General features: G+C 41.9%; 2 protein-coding genes across 3 annotated transcripts; both read right to left on the minus strand.

Annotated features, from left to right (window-relative positions):
- Nucleotides 1-481: 481 nt before the first annotated feature.
- vps39 (VPS39 subunit of HOPS complex) lies at nt 482-13364 on the minus strand. Its single transcript, XM_029139742.3, has 24 exons — nt 12796-13364; nt 12216-12281; nt 12040-12104; nt 11691-11733; nt 11379-11473; nt 11095-11193; nt 10914-11006; nt 10212-10395; nt 9297-9417; nt 8869-8989; nt 8437-8566; nt 8160-8302; nt 7889-8029; nt 7324-7465; nt 6456-6542; nt 6185-6258; nt 5841-6057; nt 4847-4975; nt 4541-4643; nt 4326-4368; nt 4031-4180; nt 2975-3109; nt 2093-2184; nt 482-1971 (listed from the first exon to the last, which is right to left on the minus strand). The coding sequence occupies exons 1-24, from the start codon at nt 12866-12868 to the stop codon at nt 1890-1892; spliced, it is 2628 nt and encodes an 875-aa protein (XP_028995575.1). The 5' UTR covers nt 12869-13364; the 3' UTR covers nt 482-1889.
- Nucleotides 13365-13639: 275 nt separating this feature from the next.
- On the minus strand, nt 13640-21559 carry LOC114848912 (transmembrane protein 87A-like). Of its 2 annotated transcripts, none has more exons than XM_055505385.1 (20): nt 21358-21559; nt 20334-20391; nt 19540-19637; nt 19286-19402; nt 19141-19188; nt 18974-19015; nt 18783-18900; nt 18640-18701; nt 18374-18557; nt 18198-18297; nt 18020-18113; nt 17325-17398; nt 17112-17218; nt 16788-16846; nt 16562-16665; nt 16244-16320; nt 15833-15894; nt 15694-15746; nt 15444-15474; nt 13640-15358 (listed from the first exon to the last, which is right to left on the minus strand). In XM_055505385.1, the coding sequence occupies exons 1-20, from the start codon at nt 21460-21462 to the stop codon at nt 15317-15319; spliced, it is 1635 nt and encodes a 544-aa protein (XP_055361360.1). In that variant the 5' UTR covers nt 21463-21559; the 3' UTR covers nt 13640-15316. The 2 variants fall into 2 exon arrangements, with proteins under 2 accessions (XP_055361360.1, XP_055361359.1); XM_055505384.1 differs by having other exon boundaries at nt 15833-15897; nt 21358-21558.
- Between the last annotated feature and the right edge of the window lie 710 nt (nt 21560-22269).

Consider the following 22269-nt stretch of genomic DNA (forward strand, 5'->3'; position numbering starts at 1 on the left):
ACTTAATTATTGTTCTACATTAACTTGTTAATAAGGTAAATACTACAAATATAAAAACAAAGCCATAATTAGGTAAATATAAGGAACCTTGATCGACTGGTACAAGAGTTTACAGGAGTCACTGTGGATTTTAACATGGACAAAGATGCTGCAATAATAATGAAGCAGCAACAGATTTAAATCTGTTTTTATTAATATACATTTATTTACTGGTTGTTTTAATAATATATTAGCCTTTGTTATGTAACAACCAAAGGGGTAAAATATACAATAATTGGTAACAGTCAATATGTATAACCATGATTATACATATTATATAACATTTAAGGACTTTTACTGAGAAATTTCAGTTTACTAGAATTTATAAGTTGATTTGAATTAATATATTATGATTAAACTAAGTAGTAAAGTAATTTACCCACAGCGGAACATAAAGGTTAGAGCCGTGTTAACACCAGGCAGACCGACGTCTGACGCAGGCATCAGTGCAAATGTTTATTAGTGCTAAAAGCCAGACACACATATTTAGCTCACTGCCCACAACACTCCCTGATTTTACACAGCTTAAACTCAAGTCTGAAACAGTCTCAGCAGGGAGTCGGGAGCAGGAAGGATGGAGGCCGTCGGGAGAAGCCGATGATGCTACGTTTTGCCAGTGGACGTGTTGCAGGAAAACAGTGAGATGCAGGACTGAGTCGTGTCACCGAGCGCAAAAGGAGAGAAGACTCATAGTGACAACGCTGCTCAGCTGCTCTGTACCGCTCATGTACATGATTTCCTCCTTAAATAAACACAAAGCTCATGCACCCTCACCTTTAAAGTGCTGCACCACTGATCTGTCACAGTGAAACGATGAAACACGTGAAGAAGAACACCACAAATCCTGTCTGGAAATAAAGAAAAGGTGGCTTTTCTCGCTCTGCTCTGACTAGTAGCTTATTGTGCTTAATGCCAATGTGGAACTGCACACACACACATACACTGCTGTGTTGCTGAAACACTGAAACAACATAAAATACTAACATGAGGCCCAGAACGTTCTTCATCACTGAACAACCACTTTGGATGGAGCAAGGCCAGTTTTAATCAGTTATCAAAGTCTAAAATTATTTGCTTGATCATCTAATAACTGCATCTCTAGTAGCTGTTCAAAAGCTACATAGACACTTCATGAGCGTGACTGGGAGACAGTCAAAAAACGAGCATAAAGGCGGATGAGGATGCGTTATTGAAGAGTGGGTGACATCTGATAGCAACCGTTCACGTGCAAATACAGAAAGGAACAGGTTGAAAATCATTCTTATACATCACAAACACTGTTTAGCTTCGCCAGCACATGCTAATAAACAATTTATGACAGACAGGACTTCACTGTAGGTACAATCGTCGGAGTCACAGAAGGCATTTAACAGTACTCCAGTAGAGTGTTTATGGCATATCGAGCTGTGTTCAGGCTTACACAGTGTCACAGGAGGGAAGTCAGACAAAAGCAGGAAAATAAAAGGGTTGTAATCATCTTCCTCCGGGCGTCCGTCAATACTGCCCGTTTTCTTCTGAGGCGACGTGTCGGCCAGCGAGTCCCTTCTAGCGTTACAGCGACACATGCTTTCCAAATGTCAGAGTCTACGTCTCACTTTCTCTTGGTTTATGTCCGTCCTCCGGTGCTGCTCAACCACACAGACATTCCTTCCGCTACTTCATGCACAGAAGAAAACAACGGTGCCAACTCAGGTTGAAGAAAAAAAAAAAAAAAAAAAAACGTCTGCGCGTGTAGTTCTGGAAGGTGCTTTTGCATACAAGGGCCGCCGACACTCAACCGAGCACTAGAACCCGCCAGGATGGAGACTGGGAATTATTTATTCATAACCAGTGGTAGAAAGGACGGGCGGTTACTGCTCAGTGGGGCACAAGTTGCGGTCTTTGCAGCAGAAGTAATGCACCACCACACCGTTGGGATACCTGGCAAACGCGCTGGAAGAGAGAGTGAGAAGAGAACAGGCCTCAATGCATCACAGCGTATAATGAGGGCACAGGGTACGAAATGTTAGAAATAACTGCTCGAAAATCACAATCTCACAATCTCAGATTGTACCTGTTTCCAATTTTCTTCTTGCAGACTCTGCAGATCTTTTCCTCTGTGATCACACATTTGACCTGCTGATGGAAGATCCGCTCCTCCTGCACCTGCAAACACACAATGGGCTTGGTGAGCAGAGAGCAGTTGCCTTGATGGTGTTAAAGGAGTTGACCGTGAATCCTAGATCAAAGAAAACATTGAGGAAATAACTTCAGATAAAATCAAGCTGCTTAGATCAGTGTCAGAACGCGTGCTGCTGCTGAATCTCACATGCTGTGCAGACCTGTGACATTATCAGCCTAAGTGAGTTCCCTGAGCAATCAGCCAGCACATCTGCTATTCATTAGATGCTGTTCCTTGTCCTATGCCTCCTCCTGAAGATGGTTTTGAGTAAAACCAAAACCTTCTGCTTCACAAGCAGTTTCTGTTGCAACAGAATCACATTAGAATCACAGATCACATTAACACTTGCTGCTAAAACCACAGTCTGACCTGCTGAGCAGTTGTATCCGATAGAGAAACCGGGGTTGGGGGTCAATCCCTAAAGTCAATCCAAGGATTGAACTAGTGGCCTTCTGATCAGCCAACCTTTTGTCAACACCTTTAAATAGACAGATGGTTTTGACAGCTTGTCCTTCAATCTGAGGACATTGGTTTAAGTGTGAGTCACATTCACATTATCTCCAGTGCTGAGAAGTCCCAAAATAGCTACTAAAAGTCTCATGGTTGAAGAGAAAGCATTTTTGTAGCTGATGGTACAAAGTATGAAGGACAGAGTGTCTTCTACTCACGTCACGCACACATCCTTTTTAAATTACAAAAGGCTTTTGTTTGATGTAACCCAGCCCTCAGTCTCCTTTCAAGGAAGAACCCTGTAGCTAAATCTGCAGGACTCACCCTGAGAAACTCCGCCTGCAGAAGACTCTTCAACACCTGGTTGCAGCGTTTTCTCTGAGCCTTTTCCTCCAGGACACTCTCCAGGAAGACCCGGATCTCGCGGATCTGAGTATTTGCTGGGAGAAGATTGATGGCCTGGAAACCAAACACACAGGCTGTTAAACACACAGTGGGGTTAAACACAGTTTAACCTGACTTGAATCAATCCAAGAAGAGGTAAACACTGTCTCGGAAAAACTAATTTGCTTTTTTTTTAAAAAAAAGGAAACATATTAAATTCCCCCAAACTGTCCACAATACTTCAATACAATACTAATCATACCTTGGAAATCTAAATATCTCTACACCATTGCCTCAAAAACCAAACTCAATGGAGGCCAACATTCTTGTCAACATTAAGTAATTAAAGTTCTATAAATATCCCACTTACACCGTTACCATTAATTACCATTGAACATAGGTGGTATTATGTTGTATTGAATGATAAAAAAAAGATTAGTGAATATTATAGAATTGTTTTAATTAATCTAGAAATATATCAAGAATGAAAGGAACATTAAGGAAGCATGAGGACCTTTTTTGGTTTGCTAAATCACAATAGGCGCCAGGTTGAGTACCCCTGACTGTGAACCCCTTTTATCAAACTTTAAAAACATGATGACTTTTATTTTGCATCAAATTGCAAAGAACTAATTTTGTATGAGTGTGACATTTCTAATCATGGAGCATGTTGTTCCAATCGAGGCAACTCTCATCACTTTCTGTTTCCAGGCTACACCGTTTCAGAATTAGGATTTATAATTACACGATATTTGAACAACGCAGACCTTAATAATAATAAAAATCAACGCTTTGGGGTGAATTAGAAATATTTTGTTGCTTTCTGGTTTAATGAGAAGTCTGATGCATCAGACGGAGTTAAGATAAATATTTTTCAGATTTTGGCCGTCTCACAGAACTCTAAGTAGAGTGGAGCAGATCCCAACAACCTACACGTATTTCACACACTGTTCTGAGAGTTGGCTGTAAGGAGGAATAAAGTGCTGCTCTCTTTACCTTGGTGGTGTTGAGTTTGCTGTGGTGCAGCTCCAGGACCTGCAGGGCCGCCTGAAGGTTGGCCTGAGGCTCCAGTAGCTCCATCTTGATGGGCCCCAGGCAGTGGGCATCGGGGGGTGACAGGTACATTCGCAGCAGAGAGAGATAAACCTGCAGAGGAGAAGCCCTGTTTATACTCAATTCCATATTTTATCAAGATAAAATGTGCTTATTGTTAAATGAATAGACGGCTGTCACTCTGAACCATAAGCACAATACACGCACAGCATCAACATCAATCATTAAAATGACTTACGTCTTTATTTCCTTCAACTGAGCTGTAATGCTTGTGACAGTATCTGGAAAAAGAGCACACAGTTACGTTTCCAGGAAACTGTATGGAAAACACACTACTGCTTATTTCCATAATTAAGCCAGAGCATGAGCTGTTTCTGTGGAGGCTTCCTGGTGAAAGCTTAAACTCCAGCGCTGTTTAATGGCTGAGCCTGCTGGTCTTTGCGGCGTACTCACTCTTCTGCCATGCGGGTGTCTTTCAGAACGTGCACATAGATGAACAGCGCCTGCTCGTGCTTGCCCATCCGACCCAGAAGCAGCGCACGCTCCTCCAGCAGACCTTAGAGACACAAAACACGATCAAAGGAGCATGTTACACCTTCAGTCTATGTATATATAAAATGTGTATGTAAAGAAAAATGAAGACACAAACGATTTTGATTATATACTATATTTGATATACAGGACTTCATTTCATAATTCAGCTCACATAAACAAAAGCTAAGCTCTGTCCACACATTTGTCACCTAAATGCAAATTTACCGTCAAAGGGGAAGTCACTGATGAGCCTGGCGGGTTCATAGCTGGTAGAAATGTCCAGAAAAGATAGAAGCTTGTTCCTGAACTCTCCCAGTTTACCGTCCTCCTTCCCTGCAGCAACAGCTGGAACTCCTGCAACAGCACAAAGGTTTGCTGGTTCATGCGACTGACCGCCTAAAACAAGCAACATGCAAATATCACACCTGGATCTGGGGATTTTAGAGACTGAGCAATTAATTGTGTATAAAGGCAGATAATGTATAGATAATGATAACATTAACAATAAAAAGTAAAATGTAGTAACACAACATATAACAGTAAGAGTGAGGTTTACAGGACTAAGAGGATGAGGAAAGTAACCCCTTTACACAGAGAACACACAGTGAATGAAGAAATACTGTGCAGTGAACATCCCTAAAGAATCCTATCATGTTCAGCAAATAATATCTTAATGATGTGGATATGTTAACCAATATGACATGAGGCAATTACATGGCACAGCTGGATTTATGAGTCGCTAATATTGGTTTCTTTCACAGACAGCGCACATTAATGAGCGTCCCTGCAAATGTTGGATGTGAGTTTCATTTCAATGTACAATTACTAGATGAGCATAATAAGTGAGGAAATGAGATGAGGACAAAGGGGCAAATTAGAGATGCAATAAACTAGGAGGCTTTTTTAAAATAAATTATTCCCCTGGCATTAAGCCGACGCACACGCTTTAAGGAGAGTTTGATAAAACTATATTGAAGCTCCAGGGTCACATTTTCCTGCAGCTCTGACACATCAGGTAAAAAAGATTACATTTACAGATTTACTTTAATTTTCTAGCTTTGCTTCAGGTGGACCTTGCTGCTTGTTCCATACCCACCAGCATCTCTAATGACAAGGCTGTGAAAATGAAAAATAGGCTCCACTCATTTCTTGTTGAATTGCCCTAATGCTCTCACATAATGTGAACTTTAATTAACTTTGAGGCTGTTCTGGCTCCTACCTTCTGGCAGTGAACTGAGGTACTCCTTCATGAGGGTCTGAACCTTTTCCAAGTAGAGCTGGATCAGCACATTGTGAAATGCCGGACCCTTGTCATCCCATATGTAAATGATGTGCTCCAAGTATGGGATGGCGAGGTCCCTGAAGCCCTCCATCAGGAAGTTCAGCACCTTGTCACGGGGCAAGGTTTCCACCTCTGTCAGGTCCTCAGTAAAGATCTGGACAGAAAGACAAAGTAGAGAGGGTTCCAAGTGAATAACACTGGTATCAGTGTCAGCTGTCACTACTAATGACAGGATGAGCTTGTATATAAAATTATGTGTAAATGTATTGTTTATGTCCCACCTTCAGACCATCATCGGGGCAGATCTTAAGCACCCAGGGAGAAAACTCAAATATTATGCCCAGATTTTCAAAACCTGTGTTGCAGGAGTAGAAAGAGGTAAAAAATACAATATAGTCATACATAATGTCCATCAAAGCCTGGAAAACGTATTAGCTGACGACAGTGATGATATAAATGACATTTCTGAGTTATTTGTTATTGTGGCTGTCCCAAAAACTACATTTTAGGTATGAGGATGCTATGATAGCATCAAACCTAAAACTTCCTTACCTAGTCTTTGCAGATACTGCACCGTTCGCTCGTGGCCCTTCAGAGGAGAGTTGGCCTTAGTGGATTGGTCCAGCAGCACCTGCAGAGCTGCAACAGAACAACCATGAGAAGATGACAGACGATGAGTTTTTGGGGTAGCAAAAACAAATTACATTATGCTGAGAGACACAAGGTTAAAAAAGGCTGTCATCTACTCTTCTCCAGGAGGGAAGACAAAAGAAACACGCATGCTCAAGGCTAAGTGGTCGCTGGGAACAGCTGGTTTGAATTGGCACAGGCGGACGAGAACAGCATGACCTCACAAGCACAAATTACAGCACGCCAATTAAAAGCAGCCGCATTCACAGCGAGAATGGGGCCAGGGTCTGTCGCAGTATATCAACAAGCAGGCAAATGACATTAGGACAGCTCTGATCTGCAAGTCAACCACATGCAGAGAGGAACTGTGCAGCCTGGCAGAGCTAATCCACCAGAAGACCAGAACACGGCTCTGTTACCAGCACATAACTGGTGGCTATTTAAGTAAAACACAATGGAGGCTCACAATAGCTCTTTTGTTTGAATGTGGAGCTAACGATGAGACACGCTAAGACAGTATAAGCCCCAGTTCCGTGTCTCGTTTCCCAGATGTTTGATTGTGTTTATTGTTGTATGATCTGTTGTCGTGCTAGGCTCTGTAACCAATAAAACACTCAAGTATGATATCAGCAATTATCCGGCTAAGTGGCTTCAGTGTGGTTTGCTACACGATAACTACAGCTTTCATCTCAAAAGAGGCACCACAGAAAAATAATTTGCAAAGATTTAAAATCTTGCATACTCATGATATAAATCTGATTCTGTCAGTCACCAGCAGACAGACTCTTACCTTTCTGGTGCAGGCCCTTCTTCTCGTAGAGAATAATGAGCTCACTGTACTTGTGGGCTTTCTTCAGGACGTACTCGCTCTCCTCGATGTGGCAGTGGTTGTTCTCCAGACGAAGAAGCGGGGACACGAGGGCCACGTTGGTCTGAAAACGGGAAGGGTAAAGCGCGTACACTTAACATAATCCATCCAACCCTTGAAGGCTCAGCTTGTGTGTCATCCAATTTCAACACAGAGGCTCAAAGAGCCCAATCAATCTGAGGAAAAAGCTACAGTACTTTGGCTGCTTATATCTGTGATCTCACTCCTCATTTTTATTCCACTGATAAGGTTTGACACACAGAGTTAATTAAAAGTTGTTGTATTTTGGCTGCCCAGCTTTCCAAACTTTGGACTCAATCCGAAGGACAGTCAAACTCACTCCATTTAAGCAGGAATCACTTGTTATTAAGCACATTTTTAAGAGCTGATATAACGTTTAACAGAAACACCAGCACCACACTTTAAACCTCTGTGTCTTGCTATGTGCCCTGAGTAAGAGGATGAAAAAGGACGATCATGCTCTTACATGTAGGTAACACTTCAACAGGGTGGTATCAATGATCTGCAGTAGTTTTTTGCGGCTTTTGATCGTAGGCGTGCCCTCCATGAGCGGGGAAGTTGTGGAAGGGTCAGAGTCATTGAGCTGTTTCACCAGATGGCTGCGTTTCTGTGAGCATTATTAAAAATTAGATTCATAATTTGCATGCAACATTCTATAACAAGGTTTTATTAGTGTATGAAAAGCATTTAAAACTCTTCTTATATCTGCCAACACAATCTACTGCTGTCACACTGACCTGGGTGAGGTAATCAATTAGAGCGAGGTGAGCTTTCTCCAGCTCAGCCCCAGACAGGGTGGGCAGAGGGTTGGGGTAGTGCAGCTGTTTACGGTAATCAGACGGCAGCAGGTCCGGGTACAGGCCGATCACATGGGTGGGATCTGCAGAAAAGAGGAGAGGAAATCTGTTTGATGCAATTATGTATTACTCTTAAGTTTGTCTAGCAACTGCAGCGAAGGCTCCACTAGAGGAACTTAACAATCACAAAATGATCCATTTGAGAGTCCCACTGTACCTGTGCCAAGTTTGGCAAACACCTGCATGGAGTCATCAAACCTCTTCTGACAATACAGATTGAAGGCATATAGATTTTGTATGTGATGTATCTGCTGCTTTTTATCGCCATCTGCCTCGTCCTTCATCTTCTAAAAGAAAACAAAAAGCAAGACAAGTCTCTTAAACAAAGTCTCTCTCGGAATGCTAGCTTCCAAGTAAGTGGGATCCATTTGAATGGTCTTTGTTGTTCAAGGAAATGCCCCGAGAAAGCGAGATTTCTAGATACGGTGCCCATAAAGCATGAAGCCCCGAACCTTTTACTGTTCAAACATGCTGCTCCTAATCAAGATGAATAGCTTTAATGGTCCACCCTGTGGGCTAAGGCACCAGTTGAATCCTTCTGAATCAAGTAAAAAGGTTTAATAGTGATGGGAAAGGTTTGGTCACTTACGGCCAGCTGAAGAGCCAACTCAAACTGCTTGTCCTGAAGAAGCTGCCGGATTTGGCTTGCTATAGACACGGGTACCAGGCGCCACACAAAGTGGTTGCTGGCAACATAGACAATATTTTGCCTGTCAAGAATAAGAAGAAGATTAGAACGAACATATCAGAACAATTGTATTTTTCTCACTGTATTAAAGAGGAACTGATAATATAAAGTGTCAGGAGATTATGAGGCGATATAAGGAGGAGGACTAAAGCATCCTTTTACTGTATGTAGCTAAACTGAAGGATTTCTCTACCCATCTCGATTTTAAACGCTCAATGAAGAACAATGTAATTTGAAAGTGTGCGAAACCGCCTTTGTTTTAAATGCATTAAAATTTCACAGTACTGCACTCATGGAACAACAAATCTTCAGGGGCCTGTGTGCCTCACCCTGCTGAGGTAATGAAGCGAGGTCTCTGCAGCTCCACACTCTGCACCAACAGTCTTGGCTCAAAGGTCCGAATCTCCACATACCGGGGGAGTACAGCTATTATGTAGGGAGGCTGGTGCTCTAAAAAACAATAGGGAAGAGGTCACAGAGTTACGAGCCACAATAAAATTGCCTGGCTTGCGATAATGCAGTGAGGACAGTTAGGCTATAAGGGCAGAAGATCCAGGTGAAGTAAAAAACCTCCCAGACTGGTTCAGGGTTCGACTCTGGATAAGATCCCCAACCCACTGGAAAAAGCCCAGGCTCTCTGCTGAGCAGCATCATCCTCTGCTCACGGCAGCCTGAGCCGCAGTGTTGGACAGTATCACAACAAGGAAATTGCAGACTGCATGAAACAACTGCTCGGGGGCTTCATTTCCCCTTTGTATTGCTCCTCTCTGAATTCCAATGAGCCGAGACAGCAGGGCCTCTAAAACAAGTCTAGTGCTCGTCTGCATCACTTCTGTCACAGAGTTCATTAGTAACCCAGACCTGTAGTGTCTTGCTCACAGGATATAAAAAGTGATCTAAAATAGTTTTTTCCTCAGCTGGCACATATGGAAAACAGTCCCACAGCTCATATGAAGTCAGCACAAGGAAAGGAAAGATTAAGTATGAGAAAAAAAACTACAGAGGAGCTGGATGATAAAAAACTGTGACAGGACATTAGGAGCATATATAATTGTTGTATTGTTTAGTTTAGGTTCAGACACGTGACAGTGAAAGAAGAAACATTTTCACCTAAAGCAAATCTTTTGGTTTAAGCTGGAAATCGCTACTTTTACATGCAAATGTTTGTTTAACTAGACAAAGTGTTTCAGTAACTGGTTACCGCTATGTAAACAAATCTGATGATGTTCCAGCTCGCATCTTACCCATTGCTATAGGAATATCTGTCCAGTTCAGAGCACACTTCTGGGTGCAAGTGCCCTCTTCATTTAGGACTACAGTTAGGTCATCCTGACCAACAGCCACCTTCCCATCAGCCAGTGGAGCAACTAGAGGTTCTAACTGCTTCCCAGTGGGGAAGAGCTCCTTGATGGTTCCACGGCCATCCATCTGAGTGACAAGAGAGAAGATTGGAGTGAAACTGAAGATAGAAACCATATTAATATCCCAGCAACACAAACAAGATACACAAAACAGCCCAATCAGATTAGAAACAGCTATCAAGCATATGCCAACGATAATAAATACAGAAGTAATAAAAGTTTAAAAAATATCAGGATACTTAGACAGGAACAGGTTTTATAACAACCTTCAAAAGTGTGTTTTCAGGTGTGATATAAATAGAAATTATAAAGATTCTGCAGCCAGAACCTCAGAGTTAGGCACATACACACTGTAGATTAGAGAATAAAGGACTCAAGCTGCCTTGTGCATCAGTCACAGCAAGAGATGGGCTTGAATATACTGCAGATAAGATAAAAACTAAAACGTATGTCTTACTTCAGGAACATTCGGAAAAACAGAAAATGCAGCTTAATGCTGAAGAACCCGATGATGTGGTGGCTTTGGCTTTGATAATTACTGTCACTACAGAAGCCCAAGCTGATGACAGCTTCCATAGAACTTACTCGAATAAGGTAATAGTCTCGCTTGAAACCAACACATATGGAGTTTTCACACCAAGCCATGGACTTTGGAATATCTGGTGCACCAAAATCCCCCTAACAGACAAAAAGAAAATCAAAATGACCTTATATGTTAAAATTAAAAACAAATGTAGTAGCTATAGTGAATTAAATCTGATTTGACCTGCAGCTCATGGAACTCTCTGTCCTTCCAATAATATAGCTGGAGTTTCTTTCTCACTGCAACACACATTCTCAACCTTTCCTCTCCTGAGCTGGTTTTCTAAAAACAAAGAACACATTTTTCAATGAATTCGATCAGGGGAAATATAGCATGGATATAACACAGATCTGTCAAAACTTTAAAATCACACCAATGTCTTTGCGCATTTTAGCTAATGTACAATGAACATTTCTCATCGAATGATATTGATACAACTATATAATAACAATAATACTGGAACAGACCTGCAGGTCGCATGCGAAGAGTGTGGCACCTTTGGCTTTGGACACCACAGTAATCTGCTGGAAGGTTAGGAGGTCATGGACATGGATGCTGTTCTCTTCAGAAGAGAATCAAAGACATTTGTCATGACAATCAAGATTGATTCTTCTGTGTGTGTGAATATTTAAGATTCAAGTGAAGAAAGGTTTTATATATATCAATACAATACGTGCAAGTAAGCAATTTATTTTTAAGTTTTAAACTACAAGTGCCACAGTTATTACCGATATTGATGCAGTTGACGTTCATAAATAGTGTCAGTGAGAGAAACTTACCCAGAAGACTGACAAGAATTTTGTACTGTGACACTACATAAAGCTGTCAAAAAAGGAAGACACGCAATTAGGACATGCTCACAGAGACCTGAAAAGATGCATCTCTAGTAATGTAGATGCATGAGGTGCTGGGGGCGACTGGAAATGAAAGACCTCAGTTAACAGCAAAATGAGGCTTAGGGACAGACTGCCCTATAACTAATAATGTCTTTTTTATTTAATACTTAAAATCTACATGCATTTTTACCGACTTCCCTTGAGACATCAAATGTTTCTTCCTGACAGTTTGTGATTTATGCAAAACTTAGTGGCTTTACCAAAACTTATCAAACATTCTTATCTACAGTACCTGCTGTATCTTCTTTGAGAAGTTCTTATTGGATTTTTCCAATGTCACCTCAAATCGGTTGGAGCCTAGGGAGAAGAGAGACAGGTTTTCTTAAAACTGCTTTTTTTCTTAGGAGTAATTTAAGAGTCTGCACATACACAGAGAATCAACTGTATTCTCAATCATACTTATTTTACCTGGATCCTTCTTTATTTGGTACAGGAGGAGATGACCTGGCTTTGTTCCCACAAGCAGCCAGTCCTCTGCCAGAGAAAAATGCAGAATTAATGTCAGCACAGAGATTTCTGTCATTTCCCTCACTTTACAGTACCAAACACAAGCCAGAGAGAAGACCAAGGGAGATCCATTATGTCAGAGGTGATGTCGAGACATTCATATATTTACCTCCTACTGTTGAGCTCCTAGTGATCACTACTGTACAGCTTATAGCAGGTCATTTTGAAGCTTTTCCAACCAATCATCAATATTAAACCTTACTGTTGCAGAATTACAATTATATGAGAATGGAAAATATCCCCTCATTTGAAAACAATGTGTGAAGAGCTGAGCCATATAGTAATAAGCATTGGCGTTGCCGTTGTGATAACAAGGACTTCAATATAAGAAAATGAAAACATGACATATGTAACATTACCAACCAACCGATTGCAACAAATCAGCTGGGATCAAGCAAAGACTACGGGCTGCCTCAGTGGGACGGCTCAATGAACGTCCAGAGAGACCACGTCTGTGTGAAAGAGAGTGTCGACAGCTTACCCCAGGCTGCAAGACAGTCGATCTGAAGAGGAAGCTTCTCCAAAATAGGCACTGGTTCATACGCGTCATGCATCTTGAATTACCGACGGTTCTGGCTGATCAATCTCAGAGTTCAGATAACGACCCCCCGCGGGGCACAGCAGCTGACTGACTCGCTGGCTGAGAAAGCTGCTTCCCTTCACATCGCCATTTACCGACAGAGCAATTCAGCAGGGAATGAGGAAACGTGGTCAGGTCAACCTGGTTTCGCTGTCATGTAGTTGGTCTTGTTTTCTGCCAGCTAACTGTCTACGACCAAAACAACGGCAGGTCGTTAGCCTGCTAGCTTAGAAGTCAGTAAACAACGGACGCTGCTCCTGAAAACGACCGTTCCCTCTCATTCCATGACAACTGAAGCCCGGTGCTTTTAGTTCCTTAGTTGTCGATAACGATAAGTTTTACCTAAACCAATACAAACTCTAACTCTGAACGTTTAGCGTGCTATTGCCCGGAGCAATCAGGATAGCAACTTCTAGCTACTTCCTATGCCGTGTTGACGACGGCTGCGCGAGGGAATGGGTTTGACAGGCACGTGACGGAAGTCAGCGCGCTCACGAGGAACGTATTAAAGGTGCAGTGACTACATTTGTGGGAGTAAGTGTGCAAGTCTCGCGAGACTTCAATCACCGAGCTTTGAGGAAGTGGAGTACCTTTTCCAAACGTTAAACCATAATACAAAAGTCAATAAAAATAAATGACATATGATATTACCAACCCTAATAAATCCCGATCATGATGAATATACGAATACGTTTTTTTACTCATTTTATTTCTGCCTTTCCCACATGCACAAAAGAAATTGAAATCATGTTTAAATATAAAGTTTATTTGCAGGACATACACAAAAAGCCATACAATATCATCAGTAACACATTAAAATGCAGACTTGCATCCAGAAATTGGGCTTAATCTTCTCTTAAATCAAACTTCAAACAAGACTTGGTTCAGCATAAAAAACAAACATAAGTTCAAGAATTTAGAATATCCACACATACCTCAGTAGATTGCACACACAAGGACGGGAATATGATTTTGCCTCATAAGGCATAGTGTTTTGCAGTGAGATAGACTTCATAGGGTTATATTGTATTTTAGAATTACTCTGTGCTACTGACAACCTTCACTAAACTTGCTCCTGGTAGTGAAGGGTAAGGGACAAAGGATTACACATAACACGTCACAGTTAGGCCTCCACCACATTAGTGATGAGGATTCAGCAGCTATAATGTTCACACTCTACAAAGTGGTTGTGAAATCATCCTTGGTGAAAACAAACATCCCTTCCACTTACGCTATAACACAAGTCCAGAAAATAAATAAGGGTCAGTTGAAAGATTTGAGATCCAAAACAATTCCTCAATACATATTCTCGCTGTTTGTAGTGTTCTGCGTAACAGTGACAATTTAGTGTTGTGGTCAGTGTCTATTAACCAGATGATACAGTAAGTGTTTTTTGACCAAGATGATCATAGCATTGTCACAGCTCAAATAACCATTTCTTCCACAATAATTAATAACCAAAATACAGACAGAGCACATTTGCCCTGATAAGTGATTCAAGTATCATTAATCACCAACATAGAGGTAATAGTAGCAAATATAATGTATTTTTATATTTAAGATTCTCAGTTAGCCACACAGCAAAGTCTTACTTGTGTGTTAACAGTCAGACACACATGTCATATTTTGGTAGAGAAAATAAAGTAAAAGCTTTAAAGCATTTAAGTAAACCAGACAATGTAGTTGTTTGTTGCTTTATCTTTTAGAGGATACAGTATGTGACCTACTTCATAATGAAACATCCTGAAAACAGCAGTTTCTACTTTAAGGTTATGACACAGTCAATCTGTACAGGATAACCTGGAGATCTAAACTCGGAATTAGCTTTAATATAAACTCCTTCAATGCAATAAGATAGTGTTTCAAGTTGACTATGACATGAAAATGTGGCTGTGCCGACCATTGTGATACCTGAACAGATCCAAATCACTTTCTACAGTCGTCGAAAGGTGACTGCTTAGGTGGGTGCTGGGGCATTCTTTGCATTATGAACTGGCTTAGGAATCACTTTCCCATCTTCACCTGAGTAAAGACTCCTCCTTACGTTAGGCATTGAATTCATCATAAGAGTGTTGAAACACCCAGTTTCTAGTCTACTAGATTTTGGGTTGCAATGGCCGATGAACATATTAGAAAGAAACAATATACCCACATGCTTTGACACATAACTGCTTCATTTTCAACCCAGAACCAGAATATGAGACTAGACACCAACAACCATTCCACCCACCTCAGAGCTGTACGTGTGCCTTTATGTAACACACTTATTCTCTGAGGGCAGTATAGACGATACCTATAAAATAAACCTAATAAAAACTCTAAAGTGTGAACAAAAAAAAATGTTGGCTTTACACACATTTTTGGTAATCAGATCAACCATAACGCATTCATTGCTGCCTTAGTGAAATCACTTCATTCGCCTCTACTCCATTTTGGATCGCTCCAGCTTGGTTTTCAGGATTTCCTAGAAAAAGGGAACACAAATGTAACTGTTGAATGATGGCAGAGTAAGCAGCACAGTAAACGAGAGGGGGGGGGGTGTTGAATACCTCTTCCTCATCCAGCATAACAGGCAGAGCTCTATGTGGAGAGAAACAATAGTAGTGAGAGGTTAAAAAGACTTAATGCATTCACACAGAACAGGCAAGGGTCAAACTATATTAAAAAACTCTGTATAGCTTGTTTGTGCTGCTATTTTATTAATAGCAATAGTGTGATGTCCTTCGAGGAAGGATTAGAGCTGGTACTGCAACCTCTCATCTCAGTGTCAGCTCAACTACTTAAATTCACTTCACTTACACATCAACAACAGTTGTGGGGATGTTCTCTTCCACCCATTTTAGATCTTCATCCTAAGAAAAAAATGTGTAGAAACCCCAAATGAAGGAAGTGTAGAGACACCACATGGATGAATAACAGAACGATGACAGCTACCCACCTCTTTACTAAGCAGTTTCTGGGAGCCATTGGAATCTGGCTTTGAGCCTCGCATCTTCATCCCTTCTAAAAAAAAACAAAGAGGCCTAAATGACTTGTTTTCTGACAAATACAAAAAAACTGTTCTGCTAGCAGCTCTGCAGTCCTGTGACCCACACCCGGCCTGGATTCACTTTAACTGAAACCAAACCTTGCACATTTAGAGAAGACAACATAAACAAACATTTATTGACAGCGGTGCCAGATAGTTTGCAAACCCTCTGAGATTCTCTCTCTGCATATATGATGTAAACAATGACTGATGTGGGAGTTCTTTGGTTCAGGTTTAGGACTTGTGTAAATACTTCAAACTTGTTGTTTACTGGTAAAAATGTCAAACACTTTAATATTTGTGTCGGCCTGGGTGACTTACCAAACGCTTCATTGAGCATGGGCTCCTTGGCTTCTTCCTCTTCATCATCCTCATCAATCAAAGGAGAATGGGAGAATCTGAGTGGAAACAGAAATGGGATGTTACGTTTCAGGTTGCGCAGCTCTGTTCACACCTCAGTTTTTGATTTGCATCATTATTTGTTGAGGGCTTAATTTAATTATTAACATTATGAAACATTGTGAAGCTCAGACAAAAACACAGACAAACAGCTTCTCCTATTACAAAACATGACGTTCCCTGGTATGAATTTGTAGATCTCCCTTTACAGAGACTCCCAGGAAGAGAGGCTTCCCTGACCTCTGGCTGTTAGCAGAAGGCCGCAGCAACACAATGATCACCAGCAGAATGGTGGAGAACAGGAGACGCCAGAAGGCATCGTCCACCCACAGGTCCCTCCAACCCTGTGGAAAGCATGGAAAGACAGCAAACACAAAAGTGGAAGCAAGCTCACGTTTCATCTCCGTATAAACGAGAAAAAGAAATCCAAACGGTCCAGTCAAGCATCAACAGAAAAAACACTGACCGTCTGGCAGTCTACCAGCTTGAAGACTTTGGTGGTCCAGATGATGAACACAATAGAAGCTGTGGGCACAACGGAAACACTGGTTTCATTTTAAAGTTTAAACAATATGCAAACGATCCAAAAAGTACAAGGAATAGTGGATACAAATATGAAGGCATATCATATCATATCAGGGCTAATGTTCCAGCCAAGTTTAATGTTTTAGGAAGGTTTTTACTTCATTTTGCTCTTGTGCCAAATTTCTTAGGACAGAAGCAGCTTTGTGAAAGTCTAACTTATTCTCAACTCAAAAACAACCCCACATAATGTATGACTTTAACTCACCGACAACAGAAAAGATGAGGGTGTTGGTGAAGTGCTGATACAAAGAGAGCTTCACCACATTTCTGCGGAGCTTCAACAGACGAGTAGTTTGAGACAGACTGATAAAAATTTAGATGCAAATTAAGGAGCACATTCTGTATCTGCATTTAAATGTATGTAAATATAAATACAAATTTAATAAATACAAATTGTGAACAGCTCTGAGTAAAGGATATCCACCACATGACACAGGAGTCGATGAGGGAGAGGCTGAGATTAGCCACCAGGGCCACCGTCCCATAAAAACCCTAAAGGCAGAAGACAAGAGTCAAATCAGACAAACTGTATGTACGAAAGTAAATGTGACAAACTCAGAGAATGGCTTAATCACGAGGGAGCTCAGTCACACGGCGCTCTACACAAGATAAGCTTGTGTAAGGATTTCATGCAGAATGGACTCTCCTTTTTGGAGAGGCCTCCAGACAAAAGACATCTGCTCACCAAGGCAAATAATCTCCCTGCGTTCTTCATATCTGACAGTGGTTTGCATAATTTTGTGTTTTCACGGCTTTTTGAACTCGCTGAAGTCTTCTTTGAAAAACATCACTCTCCAAATTTGCCATTTCCTATTTTCGTCACTTCCCAGAGACTGAAACCCTGCAAAACTTCGCCTCTCATTTTGTCTCTTCCAATCAGATCACATGTATTCATACATGGCGCCTTGAAAGCCGCTCCAGGCAAAGATCTGCTTGTCAAACAAGCATCGGCGCCATCATTTTCAATCTGCACAAGGAAGAGCTGAAATGCGAGGACTTCATCAAATCCATCCACGGAATATGTACAAGACTCAAGTACAAAGCTAACTCAAAATTAAAAGCCTCGGTGTCTATGACAGAGAGCAGTGCTGTTTAGTAATACTCATAACTTACGCCGGTCACCCTCAGGACACCCTCCACAGAGGAAAAGAGCAGGTAGAGGAGCCCGACAGCTACCAGCCGGTGCACAGTGGTCCCCAGCCTGGGCCTGAACAAGAGCCAGCACAGGTCACTGACTGCTATTAGTGTTAAGACACAAGGGAAAAGCTTGGCTTCAGTCCAGTCGACTTACCTGACTATGCCATAGCCAAGGCTGACAATGATGACCAAGATTCGAGCTAGAGATCGTTTGAGGGCAGAAAGCAGCTCAGCGAAAATCACAGCGCCTTGAACTGTGGAGAGAAAAACGCTTCAATACAACGATGCCTGTGAAGACACGGGTGTGATGTCAGTGTTGACCCAACCCACCGTAGTCTCCTTTGTAGCGGATGTTCTGGTACTCGGAGTAGAACACAGCCTTCTCCAGCATGCCGAGGATGATGACAGCACCGATCCAGAACTGGATTCGAAGCAGGTCCCTCCAATAGCAGGCGCACCAGAAGAGCCAGAGGGCCCCGAACAGCACGTATACAATGCACATGACCATGAAGAACTGAAAAGAGAGAGAAAGAGGGGAGCTCAGCTTTGTGTCAGCTCCGCACCGAGGATCACGGCCCAACTTGACGCTCACGTACCATCATCAAGGGCCAGTCTGCTGGGGAGGAGTAGTCATGTGGCCCCTTCATTTCCACTTTCACTAGGTTCAAGGAGAGGTTTTCATTTAATCTCACTTTCCAAACGAATACTGAGGACTATATTTAATAATAGGGTTTCTCACTTGTAAACGCAAACTTGGGCGGTATGGAATCCTCCTCAAGTCCTCGGAGCAGCATCTGGACGTTCACTATGAACAGGTAAGGACTGTCCTTCCAGGCTGTGGACACTGCACTGATGTCCTGCAAGAGGAGGTTCATGAGCAAAGACTCTGAAAGACTGAGCATCTTTCAGCTGAGTGTTAGCGTGTCTTACGGGCTTGTATGGCCAAACGAGGCTCTGATTTGATGCGTCGCTCTAGGAAGGACATGGGACAGAACGCTAAGGTCAGCAAACACGGCTTCATAGAACGTTTGGTGCCTTGATCAAGTTTCTCACAAAAATTCAATCAAATTAATTCACCATTTTAATCAGTGACTCACCGTTGGACTAGCGAGTGGCTGATATGAGTTAAAGTCACTATAATAAGCCTATGTATAGAAACAGAGCAAAGAATTCTTTCTTAGTTGTGTAAGTTTAGTAAGTAATTAATATAACTAAGGATACCATTGTTCGTTGTGTACAAACCTTTGGCGTTAACAGGGAGGAGCAGCTGTCGAAGTACATGTAGCCCTGACTGTAGAAGCCGCTCCAGTTGTCTTTCAGCATGTGGACCATGCCACACATGTTTATCGCTTTGCTGTCCTACAAATGAAAAAGGTCTGTCAGCTCTGCTCCACTACTGCTACTACTACTAAAGAGAAAACCGCCCACATCTGTATTTTATTGTCAAACGGAACCAATCAAAGGGCAGAGCAGATGATATAGTATCGGCTACTCACCGGCGTATTAAAGACCTCGTTGTAGCAAACTGAAGAGCGAAGATACCAGGTGACGTTGAAGACAAGGTTTCTATCACATGCTGCTGGGTCACCCTGGACTGCAGACAGAGGGGAGACAAACGATTAGGAACAAGAGGCTCCTGTACCAATATTTAATAAAAGCATCTCATCACTCTCTCTAAATCCACCTACTGTACAATGACTTTCTCCTGTATATTGTCCTGCCCTATTTTCTGCCACTGTGCAGGAACTAATAAGTTTCTGTCTCCTTCACAGTGTCATGGAGAAGTGATAAAGCCCAGAAGGACTATTTTTTATTTACTATTATATAAAAGGCAACAGAATTATGCATATTTATCATTTAAACAGAATGTTGAGAATGTTTTTCTGGGTAGGTTCTTCAGGATAATCTGCAGGTTGGTGTTGCTGCTCATTTCAGCACAGCAGTGTCTGACAGGTCAATGCTAAACCCGTATAGATGCTTGGTATAATTACCACAACTAACCTTATCAAACTGAGACAGCACATTTAATTTCCCTGATCCTTTGTATTGTAAGTGGGTCAAGTCTAATAGATGTGAAATTCCCTGGCGCAGCGTTACAAGAACACAAACGCTCTTTCTATAAATAACAACTACCTGCTTTAATCGTGTGTTTTGTGTCAAACCGTGACCCAGATAACATGTGGCTGACACGTGATTGTGAGTTGTTGACTTTAGATGATCACAGCTTAAGGAACATTCACGCTGCCTCGTAAAAGCCACGTTCGAAATAAAAGCGGCTGTTTTAACTTACACGTCATGTAGATCGTGGTGTTGGCGTACAGCGTCTTCCGAAACACGTGCGTCTCTGTCTGCAAGCACAACAGAGACAAACCGGTTGCAGTCTCACTACTGTACACCTGCGACATGACAACACTTGAGGCCAGGCAGCAGCACCCTGATCACTGTCAGGACACAGTTCCTGCCTTTCACACGATTGAGGGGGAGAAACAGACGACAACGAGCTAATGTTATAATAATGTTGTGCAAAAGCATTTCAGAGCCTCCTCTGAGCAGCGTTGGAGCAGGGTTGGTCACTGTGCAGGGGAGTGTTTGGCGAAGTCAAACAGCTGACCTGCCTCCCGCATAGTTGATGCAAAACACATTAAAACAAACAGAAAGCGTGGATCTACAGGAGCCGCTGCAGCAAACAACGCACAACCCGTCGCTATAAACCAAAAGGACGGAAATATTGACCGTCACCCCATAATCAATATTCATAGATAAATGTTGAAATAGTCGTGTGTCGTGTTAAATAATACTAGTAAATGACTTTATTAGATGATTGTAGCAGCTGCTGTTCACCAGGTAAATTCTCATTGATCAGTGTTTACATGCAAATATACGTGCATTTACTGGGCGTACGTCCATATTCTGTGCTGGCTGTCATCATGTGCAGTCACGTCATCATAGTCAAGGCAAGTCTGTGTCACTATGTAAACACTTACTTTCCATGAACTGTATAAATATACATACGTTTCTATAAAAAAGGGAATTATATCCTAGCCTGGTTTGGCTAAAGGCATTAAATGGACCTAGCTAGCTGCAAAAACAACGGACGCGGCATAAATGACGGGCAGTGTTATCGCTTTTATTTAAGATAATGGACGAAGGCGAAGCTCGTCGTGTGCGGCAAACAAAGCCACGACTGTCACAGGCCAGGCGTGTGTGACAGGTGCAGCCGCCAGTGCAACTCCAGGGCTCGCTAGCTAGCCGGGGCTAACAGCTGCCGCCCGGGGAGCGACGGGCAGCGCAATAATGAGCAGGGGAACACTGACCGCGTTGATGTCCACGCTCCATACGGACACCTCTGCCGCAGTCCCGGGACGGTACAGTAGAACTAATACCAGGAAACATAATCGAGGAGCAACTGGCATCTTCATCCGCGCATCTATCCTCGTATACCACTGCGGTCAAGTGAGCCGTCGTTCGCTCATCCGTCGTTCAGCCAGCCGCGCTTCAAAAACGTCTTGCGCCCGTATTACGCGCTTTACAGCAGAGCACAAAACACGCTCGTCGCGAATTCCTCTTTTAATAGCGAGACGTCGGTCTGTTCAAAATATGGAAAACTACGAAACAAAATATTGCATATATGGAAAAACTGTCGCCTAATAAAGATCTGTTTACTTTTACTGTAAAATTAAGCACTTATTAGTATTTAAAACTACCATGTCATACTGTAATACAGTCAACTTTGATCATTAATAACTTGACTTTGGTGCATAGTTCCAGGCTCAGACCAATTTCCCACTGATCTACTAGAAGTGTACTATCACCACACAAAGATTCGTGTATTTTTACTGTATAGTTTAGGATTTATTAGTATTTAAATCTTCCAGTTCATACTGTAACAGTACGGGCCGTATAGTCAACTTTGATCATTAATAACTTGACTTTGGTGCATAGTTCCAGGCCCAGACTACTTTCTCATATTTCTGCTGGATGTGTACTATCAACACAAAAAGATCTGTGTATTTTTACTGTATAGTTTAGAATTTATTAGTATTTAAAACTACCATGTCATACTGTAATACTCTATGGGCCTTATATTCAACTATGATGATGAATAACTTGACTTTAGTGCATAATGCCAGGCCCGGATTATGTCACTTTTCATATAAAAAACTAAGTGAGGCTAGGCACACACACATTAAATCCTCTTATTAACATCTGTTAGGACTCCAAAGTGT

Source organism: Betta splendens, chromosome 22, assembly GCF_900634795.4.
Source record: "Betta splendens chromosome 22, fBetSpl5.4, whole genome shotgun sequence".
NCBI lineage: Eukaryota > Metazoa > Chordata > Actinopteri > Anabantiformes > Osphronemidae > Betta > Betta splendens.